Source organism: Danio rerio, chromosome 2, assembly GCF_049306965.1.
Source record: "Danio rerio strain Tuebingen ecotype United States chromosome 2, GRCz12tu, whole genome shotgun sequence".
NCBI classification, from domain to species: Eukaryota; Metazoa; Chordata; class Actinopteri; order Cypriniformes; family Danionidae; genus Danio; species Danio rerio.
The window spans coordinates 28,070,434-28,090,066 of record NC_133177.1 but is presented as its reverse complement, the minus strand read 5'-3'; the positions used below and the strand labels follow the sequence as shown (position 1 = coordinate 28,090,066).

Genomic DNA, 19,633 nt, shown 5'->3' with positions numbered 1-19,633 from the left:
ATGAGCTTACAAAGTTTGATCCCATGTTAAGTCAATGAGAGTCTTTTGTAATGGAAGTCTACGGGACAGTTGCTAGGGTGCAGTATGTGGTAGTTAGGGGTGTGGCTAGAAAGTTAAAAGCTCATCAGTTATTGGCAGTTTGGTAGACTGAGTTAAATGAGCTCAGCCATTAGTCTGTATGACAGTCTGATGCAGAGTTATGAGCTCACAAAGTTTGATCCCATGTTAAGTCAATGAGAGTCTTTTGAATGGAAGTCTACGGGACAGTTGCTAGGGTGCCATAAGTGGTTGCTAGGGAGTGGCTAGTAAGTCTAAAGGTCATCAGTGATTGGCTGCTGACTAGACTGAGTTGAATGGGGCCTGACTCTAGTCTGTAGGACAGTCTGATGCAGAGTTATGAGCTCACAAAGGTTGACTCAATGTTAAGTCAATGGCAGTCTTTTACAATGGAAGTCTATGGGACAGTTGCTAGGGTGCCAAAAGTGGTTGCTAGGGAGTGGCTAGTAAGTTTAAAGGTCATCAGTTATTGGCTGCTGGCTAGACTGAGTTAAATGAGCCCAGTTAGAAGTCTGTAGGACAGTCTAATGCAGAGTTATGAGGTCACAAAGTTTGACCCAATGTTAAGTCAATGGGAATTTTGGGAATTTTCCGGGTCGTTTTTCGGAAAACCGAAAGTCGGATCAGTCGGAAAAGATATAGCAACCCGAGTCAGACCAGTTTGAAGGTTTGACGAAAGTTTGAGGTATGAAGCTTGAAAGGGTTAGGAGGAGATAGACTTTAAAATTAGTCTCAGAAGAAAGAAGCAGAATAATAATAAGTTTAAGTGAGATAACAGTATGTTGGCTTTTCAAGCCACCATAATAAAATATTTTTTGGCTACTCAAATTCCCCTTTCACTGGGAAAACGAGGGTATTAAGTAGGTTAATTCTTACTAACAAAACAAGGAAACTACCGCTGTATTCGAGCTTCAGACTTGAAAGAAAAAAACAGTGGCACAACAAGCTTCAGGGTCACGGTATTCCTGCTGCTTCAGCATGACAAACCCTGTAAAAACAACAGATCACATCACAGATCACAAGACCAAACTGATGACGCAGACGAGAAGGTGCAATAGACTCAATATCCTTTTATTGTCTTAAAAATAATTCCATCTACCTATTAAAAGAGCCATATCTCTGTAATGCTTGTGTACCTGTTTTTGAGAGACAAACAACACTGATGCAAAATGTACACTGAGAAAAAAAAAAAAGAAAGAATCTGCACCCAAAACAGATCGGACAGAACAGATGAAGTCAAAGCAAATAAAAGTATGTACATAAAGTTTGCACGCACACACACATAATCCTCCAGTAGAAATGTACTGGGTAACAAACAGTGCTCCCAGTCCTCCATGTCTAATGGCACTTAATATGCCCTCATAACCAGTGTCAGGTATAGTATCATTTAGTTTAAAGAGGTGAAGGGTAAATACTCATTATGTCATGAAAACTATATGCATGGAAAACATGTTTCGCACTGTAAGTAATAATAAAGAAAACTAATGTTTTCTCTAAATGTTTGGCTCTGCTATATCTTGATACTTAGTCTATTTTCTGCTATAAAAAACAAGGAAGGGGAAAAAAGAACTGCTGATTTTAGTTCTTGTGCTAGCCAAAACTGCATAAGGAAGTGAGATGGCCATCAGTATACAAGTCAAAACCTTTCATTCGGGACTCTTTTGTCCCTGTGTAACTTGAAACCTAGTCAAAAGAAAATATGTCTGCATCTGAAAGCTTTGGCATCTGACTTGTTGCTCTTATCAGGCAGTAAGCACGGGCAGCTTGTGCTCAGAAAGACACTTCAGAAGAAAACGTCATGAAAACTACATTTTAAAAGACTTTATCAAATTTCATTAATGGACTATAATAAAACAGCGAAGTTAAGATAAGCAAGCAAATGCTTCATCACTAAATACAAAATTTCCACTAAAAAGACATCACAAATGGGAATATTTGGTCAAAAAGGCATTTTATGAACAAGTTAACTCTTATATGGCATTTAAAGTTGAATTCATTTTAGGAGACAGAATGTGAGATGCAACAAAAAACAACAAGAAAAAATAAGTTATTGCAACTTTTTGACTCACATTTTTTACTTTTCTGATTATTTATTTTTTTGTTTAGTGCTTTAACCCTTTAACTGCCCTACCAAGAAAAACAAAAATACATATGCTATGAAAAAATGAAGAACAATTTTTTAAAACATTAAAAAAAAATAAACGTTTTTGAACACTAAATTGTATTCATTTTTTGAAGTTTAACATTTTTCTAATTTTCTCATGCTTTCTTGTTTGTCTGTTTTTTACAATAACACTTAAATCAAGTGTATTAGTGCAGCAGGTTTCTGTTTGTTTGATTCTTTTGTAAACCAACAACAATGCTGTGTGTATTTACCATTATTACCATTATTTAAAACAGTCATTCTCTAAATGACGATAACAGTCATTATTTAAAACAGTCAAAATGAGGTCAACCATTTGGTAGAGCAGGCAGTTAAAGGATAAAACATCACAATTGCAAAAGAATTTATGGATTAAAAACTTTTTTCAAATTTATATCAGTTATTTTTTCTCAAAATTTGTTTTAATTTGCATGAAAATTATGTAAATATTTTTTTCAAACAATTCTCTTTTCTCACATTTTGCATATATATATATTTTTTTGCATTCAAAATAAGAAAATAAGAAACAAGAGAAAGCTTATGAAGATAAAGACTCTTTAGTTTTTATCTTGCAATTATATTTTAATTAAACTCTTTCCTCAGAGTTTTTTTCCCCTCAAAGTCCGAGTCAATGAGTATAATAAATGATTAGTAATGCAATCAACACACTCAGATGTGTCTGTTTGCCTCTTTATTTTGAGCTTTCAGATGCAGAAAATTTCAGCAATGCGTGTATATAAAAGCTGTATAAAGTTGGCCAACCTGCTCTGAGCTACACTTATGTATAGCTCATATAAGCTCGTATAGCTTAATTCAGATTTGAGTTCTACTTTATAACTTGGAATTCTGTTTTAATTTTTTTAAGTCAGAATTCCAAGTTATAAAGTAGAACTCGAAATTCTGACTTTATAACTCAAAATTTTGACTAATAAAGTCGCAATTCCAAGTTACAAAGTCAGAATTCCGAGTTTTAAAGTCCAAATTCCGAGTTTTGAAGTCATATCCAAGTTTTAAAGTTAGAATTCCAAGTTTTAAAGTCAAAATTTCAAGTTCTGACTTAATAACTCAGAATTCTGACTTTTTCATTTTGCTTTATTTGATGTTTTATTAGTCAGTGGCAGAAATGGGCTTCCATACTTTTAAATAAAAGGTTTTTTAGTTCATAAGACGTGGGGATGGGGAGCACCATTTAAAGTGAACAAAGAAGGAAAACAAAATGGTCAAGTTTAAAAAAATAGAGGCACAAATTAAAGACAAGATACGGCGTCTGACAGAGCGGACAGAGCACGTCTGAAAACACATCTTCTATTTGGTTAATCAGATACTGTAAACATTTGTAACTGTACTGAATGGAAGAAAGATATTCAAGCTAGCTTATCGTTGAATCCGTAAGGTCATTACTTACAATGAAACATAAAAACAAAACATCGACATACAACTATAGTCTCTCTTTAATAAGGAGTTAAAGAAAAACAAAAAACAAAGAACAGACCCACTTCGGCATGATCATAACACATTATGACACTACAGGCCTGTAACTAAAATGTGTACCTAGCCTATTTCTGTTGCTCATAAAGGCTGTCAAGCTTCATTAATTGTCACTCATAATCACCTCAAGATGTGCTTGTATAGTGCATTTAGAGGATTTCACTCCACTGCTTTATTAACTCGTCTCTTCCAGCACTCTGGCTCATTCTCTGTGCTCTCGACGTCAGTCAGTCAGAACATTCAAGGAATCATAACCAGTGTCTCAGCTCTCTCTCTCCCTCTCTCTCTACGCCACCATAGCAAAACAACTTCATCCTATAGCGATAGGACAAAATCTGGAGGATACAGACAAACACGTTACGCTGTAAAACAAAGTAGCCTGTGCCAGTTGAAAGTCTGTTGTTGTTTTATAACCAAGATTATCAAAAAGGAGGATGTCAAAAGCAAAGGTTGAATATACTAAATATGGGCTAGTGTCAAGTTTCAAGGTTTATGCTGGGTTCACACCAAATGCAGAACTAAAAATTCACACAAGTAAAATATATGCTAAGTCAATGCAAATGGAGGCATATTGGGTATATGCATAAGGGCATTTAATTTTCAGTAAGTCAACTCAAGCACTTCTGGTGAACTGTCATGCCATTAAAATATTGCAGCGTTTAAGATCTGATTTCTTTAAAAATCAACGATCTTCATTGCCTGATTGATTTCCAATATAGAGTGGGTCTCAGAGTGAACAAGAAGCACTTAACTCTTGTTCTGTGCCATGCCAAAATAATAAGGAAGAATTTCTCATATTCTAATCCTTGACGGCACTCGAGTCTTTCATCTCTTTTTACAGCCGAATGCTATAAGTCAGGGGTGTCAAACTCAATTCCTGGAGGGCCGAAGCCCTGCACAGTTTAGTTCCAACCCTGCTCCAACACACTTACCTGTAGGTTTCAAACAAGCCTAAAGGACTCAATTAGTTTAATCAGGTGTGCTTAATTAGGGTTGGAACTAAACTGTGCAGAGCTGCGGCCCTTTTGGAAGTGAGTTTGACACCTGTGCTATAAGTCTATTTAACTGCTTAATCTTTAATTACACTACAACATCGATGCTGCAAAAGGAACCCTACAAAATTAAAAATTGTCACGATAACCATTTACCAGAGGTTTATTTTGTGGCTGAAAAACACCAGCTCTGCATATACCCTATTCACACCACATGGCGTGAACGATGTGAATGTGCGACAAATTTGCTGCAAACATGCAGAATTTGCCTTAAACCACGCCAGTTCAAATAATTGAACTCAAACTAAAAATTGTGTTAGGGGAAAACATCCCCGAGTAAATAAGAGCAAGTGACAGTGTACTGCATTTGGTGCAAACCAAGCATCAGCTTTAATGTAAATTTTCCCTTCTAAACTGAATATAGCTAGTTTTTTATATCGGCTAAAATGTACAAAAGCCTGTACACACTAACATGAATGTTCAGAACAGAAATTCAGACTGATATTCATATAATGTTTTTTCTGTCCATACTAATGTATTTAAGAAAGGCAAAAGTGCTGAATGACAATGCAGTTTAAATCTCTGACAGTAGATGGCGTTTACAGAAACACCATAGAAATACAGTGGCTACCCATGTTTTTTTATTATTATTATTATGAAGGATCTTTTTTTAAGAGTTTGTAGTTTTCTAAAACAGTGGTGGCCAACTGAGTGAATCTCTCTGGTTAGACAGTTGTATTTGTAGTGCAGTAGGTAAGAGATTTTAATACCTTTCCATTATAAAAAAAAAAAAACCTCTTTTTAAACTGAGAATGTTTGTGTCAAACCTTGTTTACACAAGACTTGCACTTTATTCTAAAGAATTTATCCCAAATGTAATCTACTATATTTATTGCAGATTTCAAGTGGGTGGTCTTTTAATTCAGCTGAAAGTCATGCTAATCATCCATAAACCACATGTCTTCATGTGATATGAAGTCAGCGGCCAAAGTTTACCAAACTTCAACTTTGGAACTCAGCTAAATTTGCACGAGTTTGCGTTTCCACTGTGCAAATGTGTCAATGGAAGGACTGAGACTGCATGTTTCAGTCTAAAAAGATGCATTATAGAAACTTGAAATGTTTCTCACTTCGAACATTCATCCTCATGTCAACAGGCTTTAAATATAAGCTTGTAAAAAATGGATGAAAAGGGTAACTCAAATGAACTGGTAAAGTGCATACTGGTTAAGACCTTATTTAATGCATAAAAGTTTTATAGGTCCTTACATTTATCATGCAGTATTCTTTAACTTGACACTCCCAATTAAGCCATAACTAGTGATTTACTATAATGTAACAGAATGTGCTTGATTAGATTATCCTCCTGTTTTGGAAAAAAGTATTTTGTATAATTTTGCCCTTGCGTAACTTGTTGCTTATAACTGGTTGTAGGGCTATACTGTATATAGCTATGGAATAATTAAGAGACCTGTTGTTTCTATGGATTTATTGAATTTATTAGGTATATCTTTGAGCAAAATGTTAATATTTGATATTAAGGTTTGATATCATTTAAAATCGGCGTCATTTATCGCTTTTATTTTTCCAAATAAATGACAGAAATTACGTTCTACCAAATCACAAAAATACATTTTACTCAAATAACACAATCATAAATTCAAGAAACCCAGAGAATCTCTTATCTGATCTCTTATTTTTTGTGTAACTATACACACAAACCTATTGAAGCAAAGCATTCTGTACTGCCCCAACCACAGGAAGGCTCCTCACAAGGGCAGAAGGCACTTTTTAAACTCTTTACCCTCCAAAAATCTTCACATTTAATCACTGATTCCTAGCAAGCAAAACAAAATGCTATCTGATTCGGCTTCATACAAAATCACGACTGCTCATCAAAAATATACGTGTGTGTGTGTGTATATATATATATATATATTTTTTTTTTTTTTTTAATCCAGCTGACTGTATGATACACACCCCGTGTATCATCTGACTATGAATAACAGCACAAGCCAAGATGGAAGAATGACACATTAAGGGGAGAACAGTTACAAAAACGCCCCAACAACATTAGAATTCATTTACTACCACAATACCTCAACTTCCACCCCATGATTTCCTCAAAAATCTGAAATCAGATCCACGTTTGATCGAGTGAGTCAAAGCGAGTGGAAGCTCCTGTGCGCGTCATTGCTTTGGATCACCTTTGTTCGGTGCTGGATCTTAACGGTTCGCTATAGCTATGCATCATTCTCACATTACAAGAGTTACAAAAATAAAGCACCAAAAAGCACCAATACCAGCCCACAAAAACTACTAAAGGATTGGTTCACTTACAGAATGAAAAACTACTGATGATATACTCACCCCACTGTCTTGCAAGCTGTTATATTCTTTCTCACTTTGGTCCAAAGGAAACTAAGGTTTTTGAGGAAGACATGCAGGATTTTTCTCAATTTATTAGACTTCTATGCTCAGTGGTTTAAACTCCCAAACTGCAATTTTAATTCAATTTCGCACCTTGACTAAACAAAGGGTTCCAATGTGATTGCCCACACCAACGTGCCAAACGCCACACAAAAAAAGTGTCATTTAAGAAGAAAAAAATTCCCCAGGCTTGATTTTTTTTTTTTAGTTGACGCCGCAACAAACACTGGTTCATCAAGATTGCCACAGACAGTTGAGTTTTGTTGGTGCTAGTTGTTTGGCGTTTGGTGTTACCAGCCCTTAAGGGTCTTACCTAGTCAAAAAAATTGCCATTTTCCATAAAAAGATGAGCTTTTTCGGCTAAAGTACATAAACTTTCCTTTTTAAAAAAAAAAAAACAATGATCATTTTGCTGGGTAAGATGCTATTCCTCAAGCTGGGATCATGTAACGCCTTTTAAAACTGCAATTTAAAAATCACTGATCAACACAGAAGGATCTATGCTCTCCTTAAAAATCTAAATTTCCTTTTGACTAAAGGAAGAAATTCACATCTTGGATAAAAAGGAGTAGTTAAAATCTCAGGAGACTTTCATTTGTGAAGTGAACTAATCCTTTAAGATGCCAGACTTCAGCTCTGTGTGGAACCATCTCACAGAAAAGCAGGCAATTGCTGATGGCTATTTATTCTGACCATGGCGTCTAAGCTTAAAAGAGGCAAATTAGAAACTAAAAGGACGTCAGAGTCCCTCAAGCATGTCTGATAAAAAAAAAAGAAAAGAAAAGATTGGTTTCACATCTTCTAGAAGACAACTCACATAAAGAGGAATCTACTCATATGATTGGCAGAAGCAAACTACCAAACGAACACACAGTGACGGAACAGCTATAAGATTGATTATCAACAGCTGCATCCTTTAGTTCATTCCTCATCTTATCCTGCCCTCAATCCCAATCAGAAACTGATGAAATCTAGGACTGCCACACTAGTTTGAGCGTTTGTGGAATCGTGTGACGCTATCCATCTCATGTTGAGACGACAAATACAGAAAAGCTGTGATCTTACCGTAACTACTGCAGCTGACTTTGATCGATATGGAAAAACTATGGGCTTACAAAAAAGCCGTACGTTTACTTAACGATAATATGCTGTGCTTATCTGTTCTCTACGATAAACATAAACGTTGGGTGTTAGTATATTTTGCTCTGAATAATGTGCTTAATCATGCTTTATATGCGTGTCCCGGGCCATGTGGTGAAGCGGTGCTCATCTAGGCTGCTGTGCGAGCACCGGGTAGGCCAGGGTTACATTCAGCGAGTCGTTGTGCTGGACCAGAGACGTGTGTTTGTAGTGCAGGACCAAGTCTTTCAAGGAGCCGTAAAGGTTGTAGGGTTCAGCAAATCCGAAACCTGTGGCCGTCTTGTAAACCACACAATGTTTGATTTCTCCTTCCACACTGTTGAAAAAAAGAGGAAGATGAGTCAACGAGGAGGATCTAGTTCTTGTCTAAATAGTGTTCAAATATTATTTTCTAATTTTGTATCAGAGGACTATTACTCAAGGTTCACACATTTCCAAGGTAAAAAAAGGCAGCTTATTTTGTCATAATATACACTAACCGGCCACTTAATTAGGTACACGTCTAACTGCTCATTAATGCAAATTTCTAATCAGCCAATCACATGGCAGAAACTCAATGCATTTTAGGCATGTAGACATGGTCAAAGCGATCTGCTGCAGTTCAAACTGAGCATTAGAATGGGGAAGAAAGGTGATGTAAGTGACTTTGAATGTGATATGGTTGTTGGTGCCAGACAGGCTGGTCTGAGTACTTCAGAAACTGCTGATCTACTGTGATTTTCATGCACAACCATCTCTAGGATTTACAGAGAATGGTCTGAAAAAGAGAAAATATCCAGTGAGTGGCAGTTCTGTAGGCGCATATGCTTTGTTAATGCCAGAGGTTACGGATGGCTAGACTGGTAAGAGCTGATAGAAAGACAACAGTAAGTCAAATAACCACTCATTACAACCAAGGTACCCATTAGTACCAATTAGGCATCGTGTCAACACCACAGCCTTCCTGTGTGGTATAAAATAGTATTAACCATAGTGTACCCATCTTCTAAAGGCTACTTCCAGCAGGATAACACGCCATGTCATAAAGCCCAAATCATCTCAGACTGGTTTCTTGAACATGACAATGAGTTCACTGTACTCAAATGGCCTCTACAGTCACCAGATCTCAATCCAATAGAGAAGGGGTGTCAAACTCAATTCCTGGAGGGCCGAAGCCCTGCACAGTTTAGTTCCAACCCTGCCCCAACACACTTACCTGTAGGTTTCAAACAAGCCTGAAGGACTCAATTAGTTTGATCAGGTGTGCTTAATTAGGGTTGGAACTAAACCGTGCAGAGCTGCGGCCCTTTTGGAACTGAGTTTGACACCTGTGCTATAGAGCATCTTTGAGATGTGGTGGAATGGGAGATTTGCAGCTGACAAATCTGCAGCAACTGTGTGATGCTTTCATGTCAATATGGACCAAAATCTGAGGAAAATTTCCAGCACCTTGTTAATCGACTAAGGGAGTTCTGAAGGCAAAAGGGGGACCAACACGGTGCTAGTAGGGTGTACCTAATAAAGAGGTCAGTGAGTGTGCATTATAGCATTAGCTTTTTTTTCTCGATTTTTTAAGTCCTCATCCTTTGAAAGTGCATCCCTTATAAAAAAAAAAAAAAAAAGGTTTATTCAAGTGTGCTATTAGTACGGCTGCGCAATATATTGGCCCAATCCCAATTCTACCCCTTAGCCCTTCCCCTTACCCCTACCCCTCGTTTTGCCATAACTCCTGCACAGCAGTCTAACAACATTCTGACACTCGATGACACTGGAATGCCCTGTCAGAAAAGTCTAGTGGCTGGGAATGAGCATTTTACACTGTCTGCTATAATGTTAATGCTGTTTTTGTGTGTTTACATTGATGAGTATGGCCACTGTGTAAAGGCACAGTATTACGATCTTATTACCATTAGATTAGATCATTAGATCATTATGATAATATAATATATGCCTTCAGTGATTTCCTGAAGATAAATACCAAAAAATAACACAACTGGAATCACTCCAGCAGTCGCGATCATCTGATCTCATTGGAAGCAAGAAATCGCGAGGACATATGATGACGTGTGCAGGTACTGAAGTGCTGTCCCAATTCTTAGGGGTAAATTTTGAAGCCCTTCCCCTTAACCCTCCATTTTAAGGGCCAAGGGGAAGGGGAAAGGGGAAGGGGTACAAAAATAGAATTGGGATTGGGCCAATTGTTTCAGCATCAATACTGCAATGTGTGTACGCAATAGTCACATTGCAGGATATGCAATGTTGAGGGATTATAGTTGTTCAGCACAACAGTTGAGAATACATGAGATTTGTGGAGTCATGGCAACCATACAGAGTGAAACGTTATCACTTGCATGTGTTTTAAAGGCATTTTCAAGAGTGTTTGAAGTATTCGGGTACAAAAAAGTACAACATTTGTAACTTTAATGAGGAATTAATTTCATCACTTAATTTCTGTACTAGTTTGACTTTTTTTTGATCTGTTGTAATTAATCTGGCTAGCAATTTGTTTATTATACTTCATTCACACCCTTACAAAATCACCACAATCAATCTAAATTCAAGATTTTCCCCCAAAAAGAGCTATTCAGGCCATTTGGTGAAATTGTATTTGTATCGCAGTATATACCTCAGAAAAGCAAAATATCGCAATGTCAGATTTTTCCAAAATTGTGCAGTCCTAGCTATTAGTATACTACTTTCAAACAAACAAAATAGAAAGTATTCTTTAAGTGAACTTTGTAATTATTTTATGTACTTTTAAATGTACTTTTAAATATACTGACAGAAAAGTCTTAATATATATGACATATACTTGTTCATTCACATACTTTAAAAAATATAACTACATTATAAATATACTTGGTTTGTAGATGTTTTTTCCCTGGTGTCAGAGATATGGCCTTCTGAGTAAAAAAATATGTTCAGCACTAACTTCAGATTATTCAAATTGGCTAACACAAATGGCACACTTTGGGCCAGATTTACCAAACAGGGCAATTTGTCATGAGCACTATTCCCAAAACAGCCCAGATGGTTTTTAAAATTTCTGCAGATCATTTACTGACAATGTGCAAATTAAAAAACATACAAGTAACATCTTATTTACATTTAATCTACCAATTCAATATAATATAATATAAAAATATATAATATAAAAAGCTATATTTTTTGATAGTCTACAGAACAAACCATCGTTATACAATAACTTGCCTAATTACTCTAACCTGCCTAGTTAACCTAATTAACATAGTTAAGCCTTTAAATGTCCCTTTAAGCTGTAGAGAAGTGTCTTGAAAAATATCTAGTCAAATATTATTATTAAATATTATTATATTTATTATTTTTTTCTTTTTTTTTCTCCTATATTAGGGTAAGGGGGAGCAAGACAAATATGTGGGGGTGCTAAGAAAAAATTCTCATGGTGTCAAAGTTTATTAAAAATCCAGTTACTTAATAAGCTATGGTACACATATTGAACAAAAGTATGTTTTTATTTGATTGATTAGTTAATTGATTGATTGATTGATGGATTTATTGATTGATTAGCCAAAGAATAGTCATAGGAATAAAAATGACTAGCAAGATTTTAGGCATGATGCAGAGTACTGAATTATAAACAGACACTAATTACACGGTGTCTCTAATTTTGAAATGCATGCGATTTAAAACTTCCAGGTGCTCATTCAAAAGAACTGTTATCACCTACAACAACATATTACCAAGTATATGGTAAAGTAAATCCTGTCTGTAAATATTATATTAATGGACTGGATAACATATGGTAACACTTTAGGTCACAATTCATGCTGTTAACTACTGGCTTATTACCTGCCTATTGTTAAGAAATTACCTGTTCGTTAGTATTTTTAAAGTAGCATCCCTTATCCTAAAACACAAAATCTAAACCCAACTTCTACCTTACTATTAATAAACAGCATTAGTAGTTTATTTAGCTAGTAGTGTTAGTTAATGGTTTGTCATTAGCATGAATTGTGACCTAAATGAAAGTGTTACCCATTTATTTTGTGACACCATTTAAAACATTTTATTTATGTTTAATAAAACTACATTTAAAAACCTGAGTAGAACTACCACAAACCAAGCAAATTATGTTATCAAATTAGACTGGTTCTGCTGCATGTTGAGTGCTTAACAATTATAAAACACACACATACACTCAGCAGAAACACAGTCAGAGCATTTCAATATGACGGATGAATTTAGCTTTGAGAATCGGGAATCTGCAGTGAGTGCGATGCTGGATGGAGCAATGCTTCAGTAACTCACACTACAGAGCAGGCGAAGGAGCCCTTCTGGGTCTGGCTCTCTCTGATGAGGAAGGTGCCATCGCGTTTGCCTCTCAGGAGATCCTCTGCATACGAGCGCTTGATGTCTCCAACGTACCAGGAGCACTCGTCATGATGCGCTTGATCGTCATCGTCGTCCAGCAGAGAATAGAAGCTAAAAGGTCATACATGATTGCTGTTAGTTGTAGATCTCATTTGGCTGTTCAAAATATCTTGGTTTTGCTTCATTAATGTATAGTCTGCAATATAATATAGTTACTATAATCCTGCTGCTTGTTGTTGTTGTTTTTAAAGTTAGATCCCCGAATTAATTTCATTGTGGCTTAACACTTTAACTGCCTGCTCTACCAAATGGTTGACCTTTTTGACTGTTTTAAATAATGGTTCACACAGCGTTGATGGTTTACAAAATAATCAAACAAACATAATCCTGTTGCACTAATACACTTGGTTTTGGTTCTACTGTGTATAAAAAAATAAAAAATAAAAAATAAAAAAAAAACAAGAAAAGATTTTAAATGAGAATCTGAAATATGTTCAGATATATGATACGCATTAAAATAAAGATAACTTACTATTTTAAAATGTTTATTTTTTATGTTTTTAAATAAATTGGTCTTACACTTCATATTTTTATAGTCTTTGTATTAATTTCGGTACTTTTACCATAAATCGACATGTCAACCCATTTGGTAGAGGCTGATATTTTAGAAAGTATGGGAGGCGTGTGTTAACTAGCAACATTAGGAGTTAAGAAATGCAATCCAAAAATGTTTTTCTTGGTGGGGCAGTCAAAGGGTCAAAATACAGTAATAAATAAATATATATACAAAATATTTGTAATTTTTTTTTTTGCAGTCACACTAAAATAAAATTAAATAAATAAATTTAAATTAGTAAAAAATACATTAATTAAAAAGTTTTCAAACCAAAACAATCTAAATAAGAAAATGTAGTAAACAGCTTGACAGTAAGGTCTTACAGAAATGTTGATGATTTAATGTTGCGTCATAATGCTTTTCACACTTCTTTTGAAAAGTGTGTTAGGATGTCTAAATTATGGTGCAGATAACTTCTACAAAACAACTAACTAGGCCTTTTCTTAAGACTAACTAGGTTTTGTTTTTGCATTTTCAGTTGGTAAAAAAGTGTGCTGAGGCCCTCTAGTGGTGTTTACCACATTGAGACTGAGCACTTTGGAACTCGTTGCCTACTGACTTGAAACATTACAAGAAATGTACTTGAATCATGTCATTCAGATGGCATTTGAAGTGTGGTTTGAAGACAGAAAAAAAAAACAACCTACAGCATCTGTAATAGTCCTATGGCAAACAGCACAGAAATGAAAGCTGTTGCTCTCAGGATCAAAAGTGCACAAAAGAACAAGATTAAAACACCAGATGTTTACAGGATTGTGTCCACTTGTGCTCCAACTGACCAAATTGCATCTTAATCTCAGCAGTAAATATCCCAAAAACGGGTCTCAGTCATCAACACAGCAGAGCCTACCTATATAAGTGTATCTCAAGAAAGGGTAAACAACTTACTCCTCTGATTCATTCTTTATTCCCAGCCATTCATTGATCTTCCTTTGCCTGGTGCCTTTCTGAGTCAGCCATCTGTAAAGACATAATCATCGTTGTTAACCTCAGCAGCAGTTACCGCACAAAATTTCCTGCACAAAATGCAGCACCAGAGCAAAATAAATCATATTTTGTGCTTCCACAATAGAAAAAATGCTTTTCTTACCTTGTTTTGTCTTGTTTTTAGCCCAAATATCAAAAAATTCAAATAAAAACTCACCGTCAGAAGAATTAAGTCACAATTAAAAGATTTTCCTGAAAACAAGCTAAATTATCTGCCAGTGGGGTTCGCAAAATAATCTGTTTTTTGCTTTAAAATGTAGTTATTTGGACAAAAAACAAAGACAAAAATTTTAAGTAAGATTGTTTTTTGCATTAATCAAATAAATTCCATACAATTAGTAGTTCAGACTCACCATTGCATATCTTTACGATGCGAACATTAAGATATCAATGCTAAAACATTATTTTGTGCAACGCTAGTAAGAATGCATTAAATCAATCGAAGTTGACAGTAAAGACATTTCGATTTAAACTGAGGCAGAAAATTTTGTACAATTTCTATCCAAAGAAATAAAAGGTTTACGCCAAAATATTAAAGGGCCATGAAACCCTGCTCTTTTGGTTCAAGTCTACCTCAGTATTTTTTCAAAAAATACTTCATGTTGGGTGTGGAGCTCTTCTAGCAGGAGGAGTGGACGTGGCCAGCAGAGCAGGGGAAATAGAGGGGAGTGAACAACTGTCAATTGGCTCTCAAAATGAGACACAAACCATGAGGAGACCCTTCATTTTATAGTTTACAAAGCTCAAATGCAAAGAATGTGTCTGAATAGTAATGAACTCCACTGGTAAAAGAAATTCTGCCATTCTCCAATTCTAGTACAGCTCTCCCAACAACAATGCTTGCTGCAAACCAACAGCTTTGCTGTATCTGCACTGACAGCATTGTGGGGAAAAAACATGCAACAAACCTTGTGGATCATGGAAACAAACACATACAACTCTGCATATACAGCTAAATACTCTCAGGTCTCACAGCGAGGCAGGTCTGCCTTGCTTTCAGAAAGCACTTAAGAAGCAGGGTCTTCCCATAGGAAAAGAAAACTCAGCTATGAATCCTAATCATAAACCGATACATCATCTCTTGGACAGGCTTGGATTGGCGATATGTCATAGATTTTGATCACGCCCAAAAAAATATTTTAAACCCTGAGGATGAAATTAGTAAACAAAAGCTCTAAATTATCCAGTTTACCCCACAATTAAAGCTGACAGGTGCTAACTTTGCCTTAACTGATGCTCAACACACACACATCTGTTAAAAGTTAAAAGTTAAAAACAAAAAAAAACAAAAAGGACTCAAGCGTTTCTTGAATCTTTAAGCAGAACAAATTTTTCAGTAACAATAAAAGGAAAAGTATGTTGAGCGCTAAACCAGCATCCTAAAATTAATTTATAAAGATAATGCTGACACTGAAAACTTCCACTTTGCAAATCCCAAGAATTAAATAAAAACATAATTGCGATCAATAAAACCTTGTTGAGCATAATAGAAGTCTTTAAAACATAATAAAAAAAAATACTACATTTTAAAAACATTTTTTGAATGTATTTCTCCTAACAAACTGGGTTGCGCTAATTCCTGCACAACTCCTAACTCCTGCACATTACTTTAAGCTATTTGTTAGATTAGTTTCAGTTTTGCAATAGGTACGGACTAATCTATTGCACATATGCAAATATCTTATTGTATAGGATCCTGTAGAAAATATTCAATTCATTTAACTAAGGGGTGAAGCAATGTGTGTGTGCACATGGCATGGTGGATTTCTTACACAAGATATTGGTCCCTTAGCTTCCTCAGCTGAATGAGGTCTGGTTTCAAGCTGTTCATTAGCTTGTCTATCTCTCGATTGTCTGTAGCTTGCCGCTTCAAATCCAGTTCCAACTTCCTCTTGCTGTCATGAATCTCTGTCACTCTAGACTTCAGCTTCTCCGAGTTACTCTGAATTCTGAAAAAATTAAAAAGTTTCCCTCTGATAGCAGCCAGAATTCAAATGAGGGGAATTACGAGACACATTTGTATCATGAAAAACAAGACTACCTCTCAATCTCCTTGTCGTTTCCTTCCCTGCGAAACTTCTCAATGCTGTCTCTACTGAGGCGCTCCTGGGTCTCGCACTGCTCCTCAAAGATCTTGATGGTCTCGTTGAACGCCTCAATGGCAGTCCGCTTCATCTGCAACTCCTGAGCGAGACCGTACATTACAACATCTGCATTAGTGACTGTTAATGAGATTCCAATGCAATTGAAAGAGAGAGGAAATGCAGCCTACTTGTGATGAGCGTGTGTATTCCTCGTACAGTACGTCATATTCACGACTCTTCTCCTGATACTGCTCGTGATAAACCTTCAGCTGCTCTCCCACTGCCTCTATACTGTCCTCTTTCACCACCTGATCCTGCAACAAAAAAAAAGGTATTCAGAAGCCTTGTTTACCCTAAAAAAAGAAGAGATTCATCATCCACTCACCCCCAAGTCAATTTTATATAGAGATGGATGATTGTAATGACAAATTTGACTTGTTGGTGGTTTGCCAGATTTCCAAGAAGACTAATCATTGTCTGGAACATAAATGTAAACGTGCTGCAACTTATCTTCTCAAACGACTTCTTTAACGCTCTTTTCATAATGTTTTTATTTTAACTTTCTGAATACTGATAAATAAATAAAAAATCAATCATTATTATGACAGAATTTTTATGTTATATAAACAAAAATCAATCAATCAATCAATCAATCAATCAATCTATCTATCTATCTATCTATCTATCTATCTATCTATCTATCTATCTATCTATCTATCTATCTATCTATCTATCTATCTATCTATCTATCTATCTATCTATCTTGCTATTTATCTATCTATCTTGCTATCTATCTATCTATCTTGCTATCTATCTATCTATCTTGCTATCTATCTATCTATCTTGCGATCTATCTATCTATCTATCTATCTATCTATCTATCTATCTATCTATCTATCTAACATACTGACTTTGAAGGAAAAATCAGGTATGCATGAGAATTCTATCCTTTTTAGGGTCACATCTGATGACACCATGTCCTGTTTCTGGTTCGAGTAAACATCTTTATTCTGTCTTTGGTCTTTTTTTAAATCAAACCACAATTATTTGCCGTTTACACAAAGTTTTCAGGCAAAATTGGAAACTTTTGATACGTTTTGCCTCTGTTTACAAAATATCAGCAATTTTGGTACTGAATACACAAATTTGAAAATAGCTAATAAAGTAGAAGTTGTTTAAAACACGGCTGTTGATGTGCCTACGTGAACACCTGAAAAAGAGAGTCTTTGAAAACAATGACATCATGCACATGCATAGTACATGTTTATGTAGATTAAAGCCAAGCACAAACAAACACTCACAATGGCAAAGTACTTGGCAGTCGTGTTGCTCAAGGGTGGGTTTACTTCACATTACAACTTAAATTAAGTTGCATCTTATTTTACAGCGAATTCTACATTAACATAAGCACATCATCACTTTCTTTCAGATACCATTTACTAAAAAGGTGAGACTTTCAAATACTAGCCTGATATATGTAATACAGCATTTTTGGTAATTTTCAAAAAGGTGTAAATGCAAATGGTTTCAAAATTACATTGGTTAATGTTAAACTTTTTTAAAACGCAAGTGGTAAACTTTTTCGCAAGTTCCTTATAGTCAAATGGTTAATTAATAACCAGAAGCCTAATTAAATCCGTGTCAATAAAACATTTCCAAGTGAAAACATTAATATAATTATAAAAATACTGTCTGTTGATCTTATATCACATGGAATTTCACTAAACTGCCATTTTATGGAAAATATACAAAATATGGAGTCATAAGTTTGAGTAAATAACAACAGAAATGCCATGTTTAACCCTAGTCTACTGTTCAGATTTACTAACCTTTTGTTAAGTTTACAGCTGCTTTTGCCCCATTGACTTCTTTTTTAATGACATTTTTAATAGCAAAGCCATGACATCAAATAATCATGCATTCTTGACTGTTGGTGGTTTTCACTGTCGGGAAGAAGTAAAACTTTTCATTTTTACTGTTGGTCATCAGTTGGCACCATTAACCCTTTAAAGATAGGCCTGTGGAAAACGTTTCTTGCTTTTATACAGAGTTCTATAGAGTAAAATGACAGATTAGTGTGTGCTTACTTACATATGTTTACTTTGTTCTGAAAGATAAGGTGCTTATTTTGATTTTCTCATATTAAGATAAGTGTGCAAATATTTCTCACAATAAATTTTATTTCTCAAAATAAAATTTGTCATGAAACATCATTCAATTTGCTGAAACACAGAGAATGTTGTGGCTAAATTAAGACTCAGCAATCATCCCAGAGTGGATCAAAACATGCCAAAGAGCACACAAGGGTTATTAGTCTGGTATTCCTTCAACATGAAGCCTGTGGAAAAAAGGACACCATCAGTTTGAAGCTTGTGAAGAGCGGAGGTGATGTACCTGCTGATATTTGGAGACGGGGAAGAGCAGGTGAGAGTCCAGCTTGGCGTTATACTGCGCCAGTGACTCATGGCGGTAGTGGTTGATGAGCTCCACCACAGAGAGAAAAGTAAGAGGCTCAGAGAAGCCGTACTTGCCCCCGCGATGAAAAATCTTGATCAGTTTGTTATTGCCTCCTTTCCTGGAATAAACAACACAAGGCTTTGATCGCATCGAGTCCCTGTTAGAAATTCCTCTTTGTGATGATGCATATCAAACAAATAATACACCAGCGCACCTACGCAATGCATTCGTCGCATATTAGACATCAAATGAGATTTGACCTGACACAGTGCTCACCTGAGGGTCAAAGTGTACTCTCCGTGCACTTTGCTTGAAGCGTCCCGCACCAAGAACGTACCATCAGGAGTGTCTCTCATTTTTTCATTCACTTCCTCTCTAAAAGTGTGAACATCAGACAGAGATTTGTTAATGTTTTGATCTACTACACATTGATTACATACCTATTCCAGGTTTACATCTTCTTAATGATGATTCTAAATTCTGCACAAGTTTAATACAGAAGAAAATTTTGTTTTACTGGTTTTACAACTGCAAAAAATGCATTAAAAACAGAACTGATTTACATCACATTACACACAAAGTAGCGACTTGTTTTTAGTGACGATTTTACTATTGAGTAATCATCATTATTATTATTATTTCATTGATAATGTCTGTTCCCTGATTGTTTGTATGTTATCTGAAAAAAATAGAAGCATCACATGCACATAAGGGTGTCACGATCCTCCAAATCCTCGATTCCATTACATTTTCGATTCTAAAGTCACGATTCGATTCGATTTTTGATTATGAATAATTAATTAATTAATTAATAATGAATTAATTATTTGTAGCCTACCGTTTAAACTTACTGACATGCATGGTCTTTGTTTTACCCATAAACAAATCATACAGTAAATGAATAAAGGTA

General features: G+C 35.6%; 1 protein-coding gene across 3 annotated transcripts in view; it reads right to left on the bottom strand.

The window, feature by feature from the left end:
- Positions 1–6,664: 6,664 nt before the first annotated feature.
- The window catches only part of pik3r2 (phosphoinositide-3-kinase, regulatory subunit 2 (beta)), a 56,290-nt gene continuing 43,321 nt past the window's right edge, over positions 6,665–19,633 (bottom strand). For 2 of the 3 annotated variants that reach the window (XM_005163369.6, XM_005163370.6), the window contains exons 9-16: positions 19,000–19,098; positions 18,661–18,841; positions 16,455–16,580; positions 16,224–16,366; positions 15,955–16,131; positions 14,084–14,155; positions 12,517–12,690; positions 6,665–8,566 (exon numbers count right to left, since the gene is read on the bottom strand). In XM_005163369.6, the coding sequence (XP_005163426.1) occupies positions 8,377–8,566; positions 12,517–12,690; positions 14,084–14,155; positions 15,955–16,131; positions 16,224–16,366; positions 16,455–16,580; positions 18,661–18,841; positions 19,000–19,098 (1,162 nt within the window). In that variant the 3' untranslated portion in view covers positions 6,665–8,376. The remainder of the gene's footprint in view (positions 8,567–12,516; positions 12,691–14,083; positions 14,156–15,954; positions 16,132–16,223; positions 16,367–16,454; positions 16,581–18,660; positions 18,842–18,999; positions 19,099–19,633) is intronic. The other variant, NM_212822.2, reaches the window with a different exon arrangement.